This window comes from Apiospora hydei (genome assembly GCF_038363865.1).
Source record: "Apiospora hydei strain CBS 114990 chromosome Unknown utg000004l_segment0_segment0, whole genome shotgun sequence".
NCBI classification, from domain to species: Eukaryota; Fungi; Ascomycota; class Sordariomycetes; order Amphisphaeriales; family Apiosporaceae; genus Apiospora; species Apiospora hydei.
In genome coordinates, this window is record NW_027117363.1 from 6,608,007 (window position 1) to 6,624,730 (window position 16,724).

At 52.3% G+C, this 16,724-nt stretch overlaps 6 protein-coding genes across 6 annotated transcripts; 3 read left to right on the forward strand and 3 right to left on the reverse strand.

Annotated features, from left to right (window-relative positions):
• Positions 1-1,528: 1,528 nt before the first annotated feature.
• Positions 1,529-2,809, reverse strand: PG997_004605 (Versiconal hemiacetal acetate reductase; the record flags this gene model as incomplete). Its single annotated transcript, XM_066808920.1, has 4 exons — positions 1,529-2,154; positions 2,218-2,524; positions 2,570-2,720; positions 2,796-2,809. The coding sequence occupies 4 exons, from the start codon at positions 2,807-2,809 to the stop codon at positions 1,529-1,531; spliced, it is 1,098 nt and encodes a 365-aa protein (XP_066672538.1).
• A 565-nt stretch (positions 2,810-3,374) lies between these two features.
• PG997_004606 (NAD(P)-binding protein) lies at positions 3,375-4,463 on the forward strand (the record flags this gene model as incomplete). The annotated part of the gene is made up of 3 exons (XM_066808921.1): positions 3,375-3,417; positions 3,466-3,742; positions 3,806-4,463. The coding sequence occupies 3 exons, from the start codon at positions 3,375-3,377 to the stop codon at positions 4,461-4,463; spliced, it is 978 nt and encodes a 325-aa protein (XP_066672539.1).
• Positions 4,464-4,522: 59 nt separating this feature from the next.
• PG997_004607 (uncharacterized protein) lies at positions 4,523-8,430 on the reverse strand (the record flags this gene model as incomplete). The annotated part of the gene is made up of 5 exons (XM_066808922.1): positions 4,523-5,027; positions 5,090-5,162; positions 5,214-6,260; positions 6,612-6,806; positions 7,269-8,430. 5 exons carry the CDS (start codon positions 8,428-8,430, stop codon positions 4,523-4,525), a joined length of 2,982 nt encoding a protein of 993 aa, XP_066672540.1.
• A 713-nt stretch (positions 8,431-9,143) lies between these two features.
• PG997_004608 (uncharacterized protein) lies at positions 9,144-11,593 on the forward strand (the record flags this gene model as incomplete). Its single annotated transcript, XM_066808923.1, has 9 exons — positions 9,144-9,303; positions 9,469-9,525; positions 9,662-9,777; positions 9,935-10,089; positions 10,152-10,270; positions 10,327-10,488; positions 10,550-10,821; positions 10,884-11,303; positions 11,384-11,593. 9 exons carry the CDS (start codon positions 9,144-9,146, stop codon positions 11,591-11,593), a joined length of 1,671 nt encoding a protein of 556 aa, XP_066672541.1.
• A 562-nt stretch (positions 11,594-12,155) lies between these two features.
• PG997_004609 (uncharacterized protein) lies at positions 12,156-14,654 on the forward strand (the record flags this gene model as incomplete). The annotated part of the gene is made up of 4 exons (XM_066808924.1): positions 12,156-13,036; positions 13,084-13,361; positions 13,413-14,422; positions 14,529-14,654. The coding sequence occupies 4 exons, from the start codon at positions 12,156-12,158 to the stop codon at positions 14,652-14,654; spliced, it is 2,295 nt and encodes a 764-aa protein (XP_066672542.1).
• A 147-nt stretch (positions 14,655-14,801) lies between these two features.
• Positions 14,802-16,002, reverse strand: PG997_004610 (hemolysin III family channel protein; the record flags this gene model as incomplete). Its single annotated transcript, XM_066808925.1, has 3 exons — positions 14,802-14,960; positions 15,043-15,273; positions 15,343-16,002. The coding sequence occupies 3 exons, from the start codon at positions 16,000-16,002 to the stop codon at positions 14,802-14,804; spliced, it is 1,050 nt and encodes a 349-aa protein (XP_066672543.1).
• Positions 16,003-16,724: the final 722 nt, after the last annotated feature.

Consider the following 16,724-nt stretch of genomic DNA (forward strand, 5'->3'; position numbering starts at 1 on the left):
TGCTCGGATTACATATGTAAAGACTGGATCTCACTATTTCGGGTACGGCTATGCCTCACAGGATCCATCGCAGTACCGAATGTCCCGACCTGGCAAAACCGGGGAACGCAATATATGCGACCGCGTCCGTCGCTGGCTTGTGTAACGATGGATCACCGGATCCCTCGGATCCCTCGGAATGGGGATAACAGTATCATCTAAGGGAAAACAGCAGTGCTACGGACCGTCCTCGTAGTTCAGTAGATGAATTAGAGTCGTATGTTGTCGTACCATGCATAGGAGAGATCCGTCGGGGATGATAGAGAAGCGTGGGTGCTTGTCGCATGATGTAGGCAACTTATCGAAGGACAATGCATGGAAATGCAGTAATTCGCATGTTCCTTTATACATGGGTCTGTAAGCGTAGAGATTTACAGTGCAGATGGTCATCACTTCCCGCCCCAAACGCTGACGTTGGATGTGGCAAGCGAGGTAGTACAAATTCCATATTTGACCGGACAAATCGCAGATACGGAATCACCTCGGACAACCTATAGTTACGACACTATGGTTATTACCTCCTATGATAAGCCGAAGTCGCAACGGCTCGCACTTGGCGTCGCCGCAGCCAGTCTCGTAAAGCGAACGAGATTGAAGCCTCTGCACGTCATCAATATATACGCGGCCCCGACACCAGCTTCACCTTCCTCAGTCCTGGCAATGTAAAGGGATCCATGAACGTCACAATAGGACTCATCAAAATGTGTAAATCAATGCAATAGGTTATCCATACACCCCATAACCACAGACCGAGCAGAGCCTGGAATCTAAACTCTTGTCCAAAGTAAATAACAAATAGTACCAGAGCTTCAAGACTCGTACAGTAAGACAGGATCGAACCAACAATCTCGAGATATAAAGGGCCGTGTCCCAGCCTGTGATTAAGTATGGCGGGACCAATCGGAAATATGGGCTGTCTCCTGGTGCGCAACAGATTCGTTCATCAAATATAGGGTTGGCATCAGACAGAGATGTGTCACAAGCTGCTCCAGCGGCGGCCGCGAAAGGTTTTTGAGTCAATACGAATTAAGGCGCAGTTTAGAGAAAAGCCCAACTCTATGTACATGCCGCCATAACCATAACAATGATATGAGACCCTTGGCAAAAGGTTGGCGTGTCCGCTCTCCCACATGGTGAAAGGCTAGAACCAGCAAAAACAAAAACAAAACATACAACACCGAGGATTCCCAGGTCGTCACCGACCCTAGTACTAATTCGGCTCTCTGCTGCTTATATATGGGAGAGCGGACGGGATCCCTAGTATTCAGCAGGATATGATCGTATTCGATAGAAATGAGCTGTACAGAGACATATGTACGAACAAAAAGCCCCTTAGAAAGTCAAGCGTAGCTCAGACGTACCACTGAAAATGCACGGCTGCGCCAACAACAACTCGGTCCAAGAAAGGTATTGTATTGCGCTGTCTTCGGTTCTTGTATCCCTGGAAATCTATCCAAAGTGCTAAATACCTACCTAATCAATCTGAATTTCACATACCCTCGATATTTCGCGCCCGGTACCCTGCTTCGAGGAACCTGCACTCCTCGTCCGTGAGCTGGACCTGGAGGGCCTCGATGGTCTCCTTGATCCGCTTCTCGCTACTGAGCCCGACGATGGGCCAGCAGCCCTGGCGCAGGACCCACGCCGTCGCAACCAGGGGCATACTAATGCCCCTGTCCCTGGCGACCTTCTCGACGGCGTCGACGATCTCGAGATTGGCGTCGGCGAACCACTTCTTGGTCTTGACGTCCGACTGGCTGCGCACACTACCTTTACCCTCGCTACCGGCGCCGGCAGCAGCCGACGAGGACCGGGGCTTGGCCAGCATGCCGCGCGCCAGCGGGCTCCAGGGGACGACGCCCACGCCCGTGGCGCGGCAGAAGGGCAGCATCTCGCGCTCCTCCTCGCGGTACAGCAGGTTGTAGAAGGGCTGCATGCTGACGAACTCGGTCCAGCCGCGAAGGCGCGCCGTGTACTGCAGCCGCGCGAACTCCCAGGCGTACATGGACGAGGCGCCCAGGTAGCGCACCTTGCCCGACTGGACGACCTCGTGCAGGGCGCGCATGATCTCCTCGGGCGTCGTTTCGCGGTCCAGGCGGTGGAGCTGGAGGACGTCTGATGATATATCGGTATCAGCAGCGAGCTTTTACTACGGAACGAACAAACGAACGAACTTACCGATATAGTCGGTTTGCAGCCGCTCGAGGCACCTGTCGACCGCTTCGAAGATATGTTTTCGGCTCAGACCCATCTGGTTCACCAGCGGGCCGTCGTTTACCGACGCAGGCCGCGAGTCGTCATCCATGACCGGGTTGAAGATCTTGGTCATGATGACCACTTTGCTGCGGGGGATGTTGAACTTCTTCAACGCCTTTCCGACGATGACCTCGCTTTTTCCGTTGCTGTATGTATCCGCCGTGTCCTGAAGCGCCGCGCAAACGACCCGTCCATGTAAGCAGAGGTCGGAGTACAAAACACTGCAAATCTTCGGGTGGTAAAGGAGGCTAGTCCGTCATTCACACTCACTCACCCATGTGTTGATGCCATGGTCGTATGCCGCCTTGATCACCTGAAGGCTCTCCTCTTCATCCAATACCCAGGGACTACCTTCCCATGTTGAGGATCCGAAGGTCATGCACCCGAGTATGATCTTTGAGACCTTGAGCCCGCTGCTCCCTAAGCTGTTTGAACAACATTAGGAGGCCGAAGGAATGCGAAAACCAGCAATAAGTGTAATGGGCAGTCTGGCAACGTACCGAGTATACTCCATGATTGAATTAGATAGATAATGCCAGAAGCACAATGACAATGTGCAATTGTCTGAGTCTTGTTATGAGTAACGCAACGGCTCTGGTGCCGGTATACGCAATACTTTGGTTTTAGAACATATCAGAATCGATTGAATCCGCGATGGCCATGGGGAAAGTCCTCTCCAACCAGTAATGCGTGCTACATATGAAGCTGCGATACGTACCGGCAGGTCAATTTTGGAGCTGGGGGTTTGGGGTATGCATATCTGTACATCGGCTTTCTCTCCGTGATACTAGAGGACTGTTCTGATTGGCCAAGACAGCATCCTCAGTCCCGTTTTGGCAAGTCGGATCCGCAGTCGATGTTCTCTCGCAGCGTAGTAAGCGCGGGGTACTCGGGGTATTGTATCATCTCGGGGATTGACTCACGCCGAGTTCATGACCGTGGTCATGCTTGTCGCCGTCGCTCCGTTTGGATACCGCAGTATTCACCGAATGTAGGATTGATCTTGGCATATGTTTTCAATATCCATACAGGACCATCTCTCGCTCAGTCTGACAAGTCTCTCGGCGTATACTGCACATATGTCCAAACAACACATTCTCGTCACCGGAGCTGGCAAGTACAGTTGACTTGTCCTTATGAATGCCCCTTTTCATCGCTGACTGACCACAGCTGGATTTATCGGTCAACTCCTGACAACAGCCCTACTTGGGTCATCAGCCGAACTTCAATTGACTCTGACTGATGCCATTGAGCCTCCCATTCCTTCCGCCTCATCGCAACATGCAAGCCGCATCACTGCCGCCAAAAGCGACCTGACCGACACACAAGCCATTTCCTCCTTACTTTCCACGAAGTTCACTGCCGTCTATCTTCTCCATGGCCTCATGTCCGGGGCTGCAGAAGCCCAGATGGAACTGGGCTGGAAGCTCAATTGGGATAGCCACCGGTAAGTCGGTTATCTCCTCGGGTGATACACTCGGGCGAGGGCATTCTGACAGAATTTCGACAGAGCCATCTTAGACCACTTAAAGAAGCACAACCCCGGAGTCGTCACTATCTTCACAAGCTCCCTCGCAGTGTACGGGCCGGCGTCACCCAGCGAAGTGATCACCGAGATGACTTGTCCCATTCCGATGTCGAACTATGGATCCCAGAAGTTGATGGTAGAAACCTACTTGAACAACCTCTCTTGGAAGCGGCTGCTCGATGGGCGCATTGTGCGGCTACCAACAGTCATCGTACGACCGGGCGCACCATCTGCTGCGGCAAGCTCATTTACCAGCGGCATCATCCGCGAGCCTTTGAAGGGGCAACGAAGCGTACTTCCGGTGCCGCGGGATTTGGAGTTGTGGGTCTGCAGCCCCGAGACAGTTGTCAAGAATCTTGTGCTCGTGAAAGATGTGAATAATTCTGCATTTGGCATCACTAGGTCTATGAATCTCCCGGGAATTAGGGTGACTGTCCAGGAAATGCTCGACGCTTTGGAAGCCGTGGGAGGGGTTGAAGCAACTAGCCTCATCGACGAGTCCCCGGATCCTAAAGTGTTTGGAATCGTGGAATCTTGGCCGGCCAATTTCGACACGAGCTATGCCAAAGAGCTTGGTATGAAGCCAGATGTGGCTTTGCTGGACACGATAAGAGCTTTTGCTGATAGTCTGAAACATTGATATGCACTTTACGTCTGAAAGAATGCAGGGTGTCGTCGAGCCTATTCCCGAGTTGTTGTTCAGAAAAAGGTCGGGCTGAGATCAGCCGTGTCGAATACCGAGGAGCCTCCGCCCAGATACATTAGATGAGAGGCACCCATGGTGACATTGTAATCTATAACGAAGCTTGAGTCTATGTCCGAGAAGATGTCATCAACGGCAGCGGCTGGTGGAAAGTTGTGCGTGCCGGCATCTATCGAGCTCGGTTCTGATCGATCGGTGGCTACCAGGCTATTCTGGAGCGCCACGATCACTTTGTCTAAACCGTCTGCCATTAAATTCATGAGATGAAATTTACCGACCGAAGTTGATCGATAGAGCGCCGCTAATCGCGAGGTCAAGTCGACTACCATTCCTTTCTCGATGAGCTGATCCCCATGGGCCGTAGCTAGTTTCGCAAGAAACATACACGCGTAACCAGTCATGGAATGCATGTACGAAGGAGTCCCACCAAAGCTGGTTGGATCTCTGGATCTGAGATCAGTACGTTCACTGTGTTCGTCGCCGCAGCTACTGCCGATGTTGCTGCATCCAGAAAATGTGCTGGTATTGATGAATCGTGTAGCCCCCGGAAGACGTGTGAATACAAAATGAGCTTGGCGTAGTGATAGTGAAGAAGAGCACCCTTCCTTGGGAAACCCCCGATTCTCTCGTGATGCTCTGTTCAGAGTCAGCTTATACCAATTGACAAGAGGCAATAGTTTTACGTACGTATAATGGCCGCTGACCATCTGGCCAGCCATTGATCCAGCTGTCTCGAGAAGCCAGAGATCTGCATCACATAGACCTTGGAGATAGGCTCTCCATTGTCAGGCCCGAAAAGCTCGCGGATGCTGTGAAGGATGTTTAGTAAGGATACTTGGCTGGCCAGGCGGTTGTCTTCTTCATTAGTTGCTGGACACCCGATGAATTCTTCCCATCCCTGCACAGTGAGATCGTCTCGAATCACCGGAGGTCGGCCGAAGAGCGTGGAAAGATGCTGATCGGAGATGTACAGAATATACCAGATGCGTATGTAGTCCAGAGTGTCAGGGTTGCCTTCTGAGACTACGCGTCGATAGAGACCTGATATGTTGAATTCAGATGCGCGTCTGATAGCGTGACCTGAGAGGATCCAACTTATGTCTGACAGCCAGTAAGCGCCGATGCTAAGGGCTCGCAGACAGTCTCTATCGATCTGGCGTTGGAACATGGGGCTGGCAACCAGTCGTCTGAACTCTTTGCTGCACACTCCGTATATCGAATTGCTCTGGGGGTCGTGCAGAGCCGCCACCGTGTATATGCAGGCTGCGAGGATCCGAGAGCTTCGGCGTAGTCCATCAAGGGTTTGGTGGCGACCACCGATTCCATACATGAAATGGTCGAGATGGTTCATGTAGAGGTGGAATAGCCGTTCAGCATCTTCCAGAGGCAGCTGCCCCTTGGAGATGAAGTCGTCTATGACAAGCTGCTGATTCGTGTGACTGGCGTCGGCATCGTCCGGTGACCGAAGGGCGCTTAATTTGGTTAAATGATAGACCGAGTGTATCGGCACTTTAGGGAGATCGTTGATATCTGTGGGAGATAAACGTGGAGAGTTGTCGCATGACGGACCAACCTCGTGAGGTTCCTCGGAGGGTTGTGCCTGTAACATTTGCCTCGTACTCTGGAGTGGCTCAAGTGAAGGAAGGTTCATTGATTTTAGAACTCGCTGCAGCCCGGAATGCATCATCTCAAGGTCCTGGACCATTGCTTCGTTGGTCCTAGGCTCACGGTTAGCTGTCGAGAGTAGCATACCGATTTGGTATATACTTGCTGTGATCTTTCGCTAATCAACGTTTGAAGACTCTTATTGAGTACACAACCCTGATGACGATTATCAGCACTGATGTGAAACCCCATTTGCAAGTTTTAGATTTTGTTAGTAGTACCAGGTTCTTCTCAGTGCATCTCCTACATCGCTTTTGGTTCTGGTCCATCACACATTTGATCTAAGATTGATTAGTTGGGAGATTTCTAGGTTGGAATACTATCGTTTCTACGGTACCTTGTGCTTTCTGCAGGAAGCGCATGCTTCAACAAAATGTCAGCCAAGTCAATAGCGTATGCGTTCAGTCAAGGAATGAGTACCTTTGATCTTGCGGGAGATGGTGGGGATATGATTTGTGGCGCCATCGTTGTTGCCATTGTGTTGTTCTGTAGCCCGTGAAGCCGGGATAGATCCATTGCCGTTCTGTGGCGGCGGTGATGGCTGTACGGTGCCGAACAGGGAGAGTGGAGAGTGGCCTAAGCCGTCGGCTTCCATCCCAGAGCTCTCGTGGTTTGCTTGTTACCAAGAGCGCTTCGACATGGCTCTCTCATGATGCAGCCTTGGGGAATCAATAGTCTAGGTCAGGTAGGGTTCATAAAAACCACTTGATATGCTATGGCTGGGTAGTATGAGGAAAGAAAGTCGCAAGGCTTTAGGCGATCCCCGTTGTCGCAGGCCCTCCTCCTCGCCCACGGTACCCCAAGATTAACGCGGGGTTTGGTTTCCAGAGTCTGGGGCAGAGCCAGGTTCAGGGTTTTCGGTTACGGCAGCTGCGAGGGTGGGGGATGCGGAGAAACTGACCATCGCCCCTGCCTGCTCAAAGTCAGCGCACTTGTGCAAGGACAAGAAACTCCAACTGAGGTCAGACGCGTTCTATGAAAACCACATAAGCCAGCCTATTACATCGGAAAGGTGTACACAATAAGTGCGGCTTTTATTGTACTTTGCCTGTTTGACCAGGCGGCCCAAAGACTAACCTCCCCGGACGAACGCCTCTACGTCTTCTACATGGACATATTTGATGTTCTGTCGATGATACGTAAAAGCAACATGGACGCTCCTCCCAGCGGCTTCCCTTTCGACAAATATGCTAGGATAGCTCAACTCCCTATTGGATCGTTCCAGGGAGTTGTTGGTCATGCAGAACCCATCACCATCTTCGAGCACCCGATACTGCCACGTCTTGCCTGCATCCTCGGATAGACCAACCGAGAGCGCTTTTCGTGGAGTCCCCCAGATGGCTGTCTTGCCATCGACCTCTGGCTGGTTCACCCTGGTGTCATCAGCCGGGGTGATATCGTCGTAGAGTCCCTCTCTGCGCTGCATGTCTGCCGAGGCGCTCGAGTCGTTGAACACGATGACCAGGGAGCCATTAGGAAGGGCTGCCGCGCAGATCCCCGAGTTGGGATTCGGGAGCGTCGTCTTTGTCGGAGGCGTCCAGTCGAGTCCGTCCTTGGACGTTGAACGGTAAATGTGGTCGGCCCAGCGACTCCGGAAGAATGCGACATAGGACTGCGTTTTGGGCAGAGCCACAATGTTCATGTGGACACATCCGGTCGATCCAGGCACGCTGTTCTCCGACCAGGTTTTGCCGCCATCTTTGGTAGACATGACCGCCGACACGTCATCGCTGCCAATCCAGCGGAAGCCCGGCGGCACCCGGCAGTAGAAGATGGGAAGAACCCAGGTTCCGTCAGAGAGCACGACAAGCGGCTGGCGGACGAATGCGCCCTTCTTGCCTGGAAAAGGCTCGAATGATCCGGACCATGTCTGCGCTCCGTCCTTTGATGTCCGCGCTAGAATGACCGCCTCGTTTTGATTGCCTGCGGGCTGTGCAGTGTGGAAGAGCCACACGGTTTCTGTTGTTGGGTTACGGAATAAGATAGGATTCTGGCAGCTTCGACCCTCATCTGACGAGATCTTTTTCGGGGATGCCCACGAAGGTGAACCGGGCTGCAGGCGAGATTGATAAATGGATATGTCGGAACAACCTTCTTGAGTCCCTCCAAACCAGACACAGAGAAGTGTTTTGTCTGGCAGTTCGAGTAGGTTAGATGCATGGCATTGCACTGTCGCCGCTTCTATGCTGTCTACTCGTCCAATGCCGGGCTTGGATCTGGGCATCAATGGCGTACCCATATTGGTTGGAGTTCTCTCGATACCGGAAGGCCTTTCGAGGTTGTAATTCCTGAAGCAAAATACTATAGCTTTCCGAGAAGCACACTAGTATCACTAGTATTTGCATTCCCTTGGACGTTTGAGCTGAACCAACCAAAAGTCTCGAACTCACAGAGCTATTATAGCTTAGATGGTATAAACCACGTCGTCCCCAGCCAGAAGCGTCACCGGTATCTGCATTCTCTCCGAAGGCCCCTCACCAACCCCGTTTTGTTGTGCGAGTCAGCTGTTCTGGTATATGCGGGGAAGAACCCGGCTTGCATGACCATGCAGATCTCGGTATTCTCTCCGATGCAAGCAGTGGTCTAGTCGGCCGAAAATGAAGTCCCACACGTTGCAACACAAGCTTTCCAGTTGTCCCCACAAGGTGTATGTCCACCGGTATTGAAATCACGGCAACATAGTCTGGGGTAAACCGGGGAAAATATGGGGGATTGAGCTCGAGCAGTCATCTGGGAGAAGATCCCGCACCGGACATCTACAAGGGGGTGCGCCAAGGGGCATCTAGGTTCGCCAACAGTTCATGCCTGTACCATCAGGGCCCATAGCTTGTATAATACGGCTCTACATATCTCTCTGATCTGGTAACTTCTCAGCGTCTTCCTGTTTTCTCTCGCCTCGAGAATATTCAGTAGTAGGCTTTTCACCAGGAGCCACAGGCCAAATCTTTCAATATGGGTGGTGGCACTTCAATCTGGGCCAGCCCTGAGTGGCGGTCCGATCCTAGGGAGATCTTCAACTGGAAGATATTCTACCTGACTACGTCCGTCGCCTTTGCTGGTTGTGCCTACGGCTTCGATCAGGGGAACATTGGAGGGGTCCTGACCCTCAAGAGTAAGCCACTATCTCCTCTATCAAGCAAAATTCGTGACCTGTCGACGAAAAGCCAGGTATCAAACTGCTATCTAGCAGTATACGACCCCCAATGATCACGGCGTCCCTTACGCGGGCCTTACTTGAGCCTATTCTCTAGAGGAATTGCTGACCCCCAAGCTATAGGTTTCAAACATGCATTTGGCCTTGACGTCATGAGCAAGGCAGACGCAGACGAGCGAGGTAAGAAGCCCCAAATGGAACTATTCGAAATCCATCATACTGATCTGTCACAAAAGCTGGAAACATAGCGGCCATGTGTAAATTGCCTTACCCTCGACCCCCGAATCAAAAACAAACCCCTAACTCGATAAACTAGTGGCGGCGGGAGGATCTGCTGGCGCTCTGCTGGCTGCGCCTTGTGCCGACTTCCTAGGCCGAAAGAAGAGCATGATCCTGTATGGGTTTCTATTTCTCATAGGTGCTACAATGCAGGTAAGAACGATGTTTACATGACTGTTATTGTGTAGTAGATGGGCTGAACACTTCATATCCCTCCTACATCCAAACACCATTACTTGTACTGCTCCATCTCTTACCAGACTGGGATCCTGGGGTATATATAGCACTTAACTGATATTCCAATTCCTAGGAAATTGCCCATCTTGGTGTGTTCTACGCCGGAAGGCTGATTGCTGGCTTGGCTGTAGGGGCCACCAGTATGTTGGCGCCACAGTACCTGGGAGAAAACTCACCGAAGAGTGTCCGCGGAAGTTTAACAACGTCATATAACCTCTGCATTGTCCTGTCTCTCTGGCAAGTACAACATACCACTACTGCCTTCAATATATACTAACCTTGTCGTATAGCCTGGCATTTTGGGTCAATTATGGCATCTCGCTTTGGCCTTCTTCCAGTGACCTGCAGTGGAAGCTGGCACTCGCCATCCAGATCATCCCAGGAGGATGCATGTTCCTGACGATGTTTTGTGAGTTCTCGAGTAAAGACTTGGACGGTCGCTGGTACTAACTCGAGATGATACAGTTGTCATCGATACCCCGAGAGGCTTGATATCGCGAGGCAAGCGAGAGCTTGGCCTCAAGAATCTGTGCAAGCTGCGGAATCTCCCGGCAGATCATCCATATGTCCACCAAGAGTACAGCGAGATCTGCGCACAGGTCGACGCAGAACAAGAGCTCACCAAAGGTAGGCCGACCAATCCCTCGTCTATACACTGATGGATGACTAATGAATCACTCGCCTCCAGGCACGAATTACTGGGTCGTCATAAAGGATATATTCACCATTCGCTCCAACACCCGCCGCTTCTTCCTTGCCACGACGCTCTTCGTCTTCCATAAGTTCACGGGCACCGACAGCCTCAACTACTTTGCGCCCGAGATCTTCCAAATGATTGGCGTGAAGGCAGGCTCGCTCTCTTTGCTGACCACTGGCGTCTACGGGCTCGTAAAACTCGCTACGACCATCGTGTATGTGACGGTCATAGTCGATCGAGTGGGCAGGAGAAAGCCACTGCTGGTAAGGCTTGCGTCCTGTCTGATTCCTTGATGGTTGCAGATGTGCCGACGCTATTTGTACAGATTGGTGCCACCCTCCAGGCTACCGCAATGCTATACATTGCTCTTTACGTGAAATTCGCCAAGCCCGACTCTACAGGCGGAACTCCTGCTGGCGGTATCGTTGGTATCATCTGGATTTACATATATGCGTTTGGTTGGTATGTTGATCTCTGCCTACGATACTTGTTATACATAGAGACGACTGCTTACAAGAATGTGAACAGGTCATTCGGCCACAGTGTTGCACCTTATATCACCGCCGCGGAGATATTCCCCGCTAGGATCCGATCCTTCTCGATGTCTTGCTGTTTCTTCATCAACTGGATCGTGGACTACGGCATCACCAAGGCCACGCCCATCATGATGACGAAGCTCGGATGGGGCACCTTTCTCCTATATGCCATACTGACTTACATTGGCTGCGTCTTCATCTTCTTTTGCGTAAGTCTAACCGAAAACTCGATTGACTCGGATTTATTATTTGTAGAGTTAACAATGCTGACATGCAAGGTTTGGAATAGTTCCCGGAATTCAAAGGAAGATCCATAGAGTCGATGGACGACCTGTTCCAGAATTCTATCTGGACCATGTGGCGCCACGCTTATCCGACTGAAGAAGACAAGGTCCGTCATGATGTCCAGGACCAGACAGTCCAGATGGCCAAGGACGAGGAGGCAGGGTTTGACAAGAAGCACGATGAGGCGACAGTCGTGCACAGAGAGAATCTATGAGACGATGAGAGTGAGGAAGTATACTGTCTATGTTAGATGTATTTAATTGTTAGGCGTTAAGCATCGATGGCCATTGGTAGTGAAGCAAATCGCGGCGCGTAAGTAATTCATCAAAACGACGAGCCAGGTTTACTTCTCGCTCTACGAATGCCATGTGTAATGAGCATTGAATCCCGCACTCGATACCTATACAAATAGTTTACTAATAACTTTGCATTTGTATCTCCGATGAAGGGCAGTGATGGTGAATTGGACGGCGATTTTGGTCTGGATTGGTCCCGCTTTTCCCACATCTGCGCTGCATCAACCAAAATCAGCATCCGCCTTGATTGAATGAACGAACCACTTACTTTGCCTCACTTCGCTCCAAACAACAACAGGCCACCACGTCGTATCATGTCCTCGAGGATTGCTTGCGACACATGAGGAGTCCGTAGTATGAGCATTGCGGCAACGTGACGTCGCCTTGTTCCGAAAGCGAGACGCTGCAGTCGCGCTCGCGAACCGCAGATCTAGCATCACCAATCCACCCCAAGGGGATGGATCACAGCTGAAGTTCAACATGAGACTTCGTGCGACTAACAAGCAGAAACGCTTCCGAACCTCAGATTACATTCCTAGTCTAGGTTCCTCGGACGATGAAGCCGATGGGGTAGCAAAGGTTGCCGACGAGGACTCTAATGACGCCTTCGTCAACGCACCTGGCGCTGAAGACGACGACGATGATGTTGTAGAGCCAGATCCAACATCGGAGTCCGACAATGCACCGTCACATGAACCCGGGAGTGTGAGAATCAGATCCCGCAGAACTGTGGCTAAGAGCAAGCTGCGCGAATCTGAGACGGAGAGGCCACCAGGAGAAGTCCAGCCCTATCCTTCCGACCCTGCCTCCAGGTGGACGCGAGCCTACGTAGGACCGGTAACTCGATGGTCTCGCTTCCCCGAGCTATGCCAGTACTGGTTTGACGATAGAACCGAATACCAGAAAGTGATCGATGTTTACTTGTCTATGTGGGCCAGACATGAGCTTCTTCCACCCAGACTTCTGTCTTCCGAGCAGCTGAGCACTGCTCGAAACCCCTGGATGCCCGCTAGCTTCCCCGAAGAACAGGAGAATAGTTTTCTCCAATGGTACATTCGCCACCTATCCAGTCGTGCTGGTGGCCAGAAATCTACTTTGCTGCCAGACAGCACCGCTTTACGTTGGTACCTTCCTCAGGCGGTGAACCCCCTGGTTTCACTACTTGGCCCCTTCGATGCCCTTAAAGAATACAAAACCCAACAAGGGCAATCCATCACGCTTGCGACGAACTCATTGCCCGTTGAAGATGACCCACCTGAAGATGGCATTGAGCAAGGGGGTTTCCTATTGGATGTCGGAGGCATTGTTACGGCCATGGGATGGGCGCCTCTCAAGAGACAAGGCGATCAACTCCTGGCGATGTCAATCATACCATTTAGCGACCAAGCCTATTATAACACACCGGAAGAGGCCCCGAGGAGTCTACCTTGAAGCAAGGAAGTGTCCAGATATGGCAGATTCAAGTCGAAAAGACAGAAAGGGGTACAACGCGTCCATCCAGAGCCCCGCCGAGGCTTGCAACAGCGCTGTGCTTTGATTGGGGTCGCGTCGTACGTATGCAATGGTGTCCGGTCCCGCTGCCTGTCGATGATCACATTAGCTTGCTCGCAGTTCTTTGTAATGACGGCAGGCTGAGGGTGATTGAAGTACGGAAGCCTCAGCTGCAGGGCAGCAAAGCAACATATGGTAAGTTCTTTCGCTAAACTCTCCGACGAGTCGTCACTGACCCCCTTTCAGAGGAGATCCAAGAGCCTCTTGCCCTCATGGAGATAAGGAACGAACAGGGCGTAGAGGTTTCCTGCTTCACTTGGATTAACACCAACCGCATCGCAACCGGTCTTACGGATGGCTCCGTGGTAGTGTGGTCTATCTTTCCATGCAGAATCCTTCAGCGTCATCCTGTTCATTCGAGCCCTGTGATGGACATCACCTCCAGTTATCCTTCTCATCCGTTCGTCATTGCGACATTGCCAGTGGGCGGCGTGGCTACCATCACGGACTTGAGTAAACCCAATGGAGAAATGGTCTATAATCCAAATCTCATAATCGACTTTCAACCGAACCTGCTTACCTGGTGTGAGCACATGCGGGGTTTCGTCGGTGTGTGGCCTTCTGCTTTTCCTGCCAGCGGCTGCATCTCCTTTATGTCAGCCCGCGTGTTCCCCCAAGCCCGGCTTGTGCTCTCCTTAGATGGTCAGCCCACGTGCCTCGCTGTGGGAGCATGTCACCCTTACGTTCTGGTCGGCTCCTCAGATGGTTCACTATGGGTTGTCAACATATTTCGCAAGGTCACTTTCTACCGCAAAGCTTCCCACAAGCTGAAGCTCTTCCAGCATGAGTTCCAGGAAATACCCACTGCAGCGGATCCCACCAACGGTGAAGATGAGCAGGCGGCCCCACGAGGCGTCTGCCGAATTCTGCACGGATTCCGCCCATTGCACAACGGCCATCCGAAAGCCAGCCGGGGGTTGAAGATGAGACAAACGCAGATTGAGCAAGCGAAGAACCGAAAGAAGGCCAAGGCTGCGTCCGCCAAGAAGAAGGGTCGCAGCAAGGATAAATCCACCACCCAGGACAATGCCCCTGCAGAGAACGAGGAGGCAAGCCGGGCCGAGGACCAAATAGACGCTGCAGTGCCTTCGGGTGAGATAGCTGTCTACGCACCCCTGAGTCGCATCACTTCAGTATGCTGGAACCCGAATCTTGACTTCAGCTGGTGGGCCGCTGCGGCGATGGGCTCCGGGTTGGTTAGGATCATGGATCTGGGGAGTTGATATGCGGTCGGATCGGCGTCCACCTGCGGGCGGAGACGCCGAACAGGACCCGGGCCTGGACATAGGACAAGACTTCCAGCCGGACGAGGATATAGAAGATGCAGAGGACGACTCCGGGGAAGGTGAAATTCTCGGCGATGAAGGAACTGATGACCCCAACATGATGGGTGGTGGCGGTGGATGGACGGCAGTCAACAGCAGATAATCTTAGAATCAGCTCGATGCCAGGAACTTGATGAATGTACCAGTTCGATCTATGTCTTCCTCGCCTCTTGTTCTGTCTATCTCTAACTCTATAATAGTCTCTGTAGTTCTTTGGTGGAATCTAACAGTGCCGAGTGCTGAGTGGTAACTAACACTGGGCACCTAAGATGGTATGGTGATAATCAAACGCCTTCGCCATGCCAATCAAATGTGACAAAGCAGCGAACAAAATGAGGATATGGAATAACTGGTGCGAACTGCCCCAGATGTCGAATTTCTCGGGGAAGCTTCTCTCCGGCCACCGTACCTAAAGTTTTCTTTTTAGCGCCAACTCGACTTTGGGAGGGTGATTTGGTGGTGATAGCGACTAGAAAGGGAGTAGCACTTACAGCATAGAGGAATGCGCCGAAGATGTATAAGAAACCTTCCAGCAAGACCCAGCTCAGACCCATGCGCTGGTCGAGGCCCTTGTAGCCGTAGGTTGTTAGAGCGTGGCAGATGGGAAGCACGCCGGATACACCAAGGCCTACGAACATCATGGTTCGATACGGCCTCCAAGCTGGAGTCCTGAAGAATTCGACCCAACTCACTATCCCACAGCCTGCGCCGAGCGCAAAGATCTTTACAGAGTATTGATATTAGCAAGGAGGCCAGCAGCAGGAAATGGGGCGTTGATCGGAACGACTTACCCCGTACATATAGACCATCAACAGCTCCGGCAGGCAGAACAGCCCGTAGTAGAGCGCGGGGACATAACTGCCGACAATGAGGAAGACGATGCCCGAGTAGTCGAGCTTGTTGCCCCACTTGGCGACGTCCGGGCTGTGGTTCATGACGGTGTGGAAGGTGGCGCTCATGCCGAGGCAGGCGACGGCGCCGGCGAAGAAGCAGCCGAAGACCAGCACATCGCTGCGGCTCGCCGAGGCGTACCGCGGCGCCACGAGCGCGTCGAAGCCGTGGTAGAGGGCCAGGCCGCCGCCGGTAGCGAAGGCGCCGCAGCCCAGCAGGTGCGTCCAGATGTTGACGCTCTCGTTGTGCACGTAGAAGAGCGACGAGAGCGAGCCCAGGTAGCTGCCGCTGTCCGGCCGGTACCCGCGCAGCAGGAACTGGTTGTCGCGCCGCCACGCCGGCAGATCGTCCCAGTGCACCAGCCGCCGCAGCGCCTGCTCGACCTGGACCTCGACGTTCTTGGCCGTCGAGGCCAGCGAGGCCGAGGCGGCGCGGCCGCGCTGGCGAAGGGTTTTCTCGCTTCCTCCTCCCATGGTTGCGTGCTGGTGGTGGTTCTGGTTCTGGGAGGATGCCGCCGGGAACTGTGGCTCCCGGCCGGTTGCCTTCTTAGTGGCGGACATTGATTTGATACTTTGGCAAGGGGAACTTTAATAACGCGGTGTTGGGCCAAGCCGTCTGTTGCTCGGTATAGACTTGGTTTCTCCTCGTAAACTCGATTGCACAAGTAGACGACACACCTATACAGACTTATAACTTCCTCTGACGATTTCTTCAATGGTCTTGTCGTCGTCGGAACAGCCCACTATTACGTGTCAGTCGGCCTAGCCGGCGCGGGATTTACTGTGGTTCCTTTTCTGTTGGGAAAAACGTCTGGGATTTTTTGTTGTTAGAAGCACATGTTAAAAAAGGCAAGGTAACCATTCCCATGAATTTTTGCGCCGAGGCCGCATTCGTCACTTGGCTGCTAGCAGCCGATTGAATATCGGAAGAAGATTTCGAATATGGCATATGTCCACATCCACCACCTGCAGAAGGGGTAAATATTACAGCCGCTGTTATGAGATGGCATTCTCTAGTAAACTATGTACTTAGTCAAATCACATACCTAAACAAAGGTCACATACAGCGACCGTGATTTGGAGAGGCAGCGAGTGAATGTATGAATGCAGAGGAACAAGCCAGCACGAGGCACAGTTTGGCATGGTTCAAATTTGTGTGGGTATAATTGATTCAGCAAAGAGCATGTATACTAACGCCCCCGAAACGTGCGATCGTGTATAGATGTAATTCAGTCGTGTCGCGTGAGGTATCTAGCATACGCAGATCGCAGCAGACCGGACTC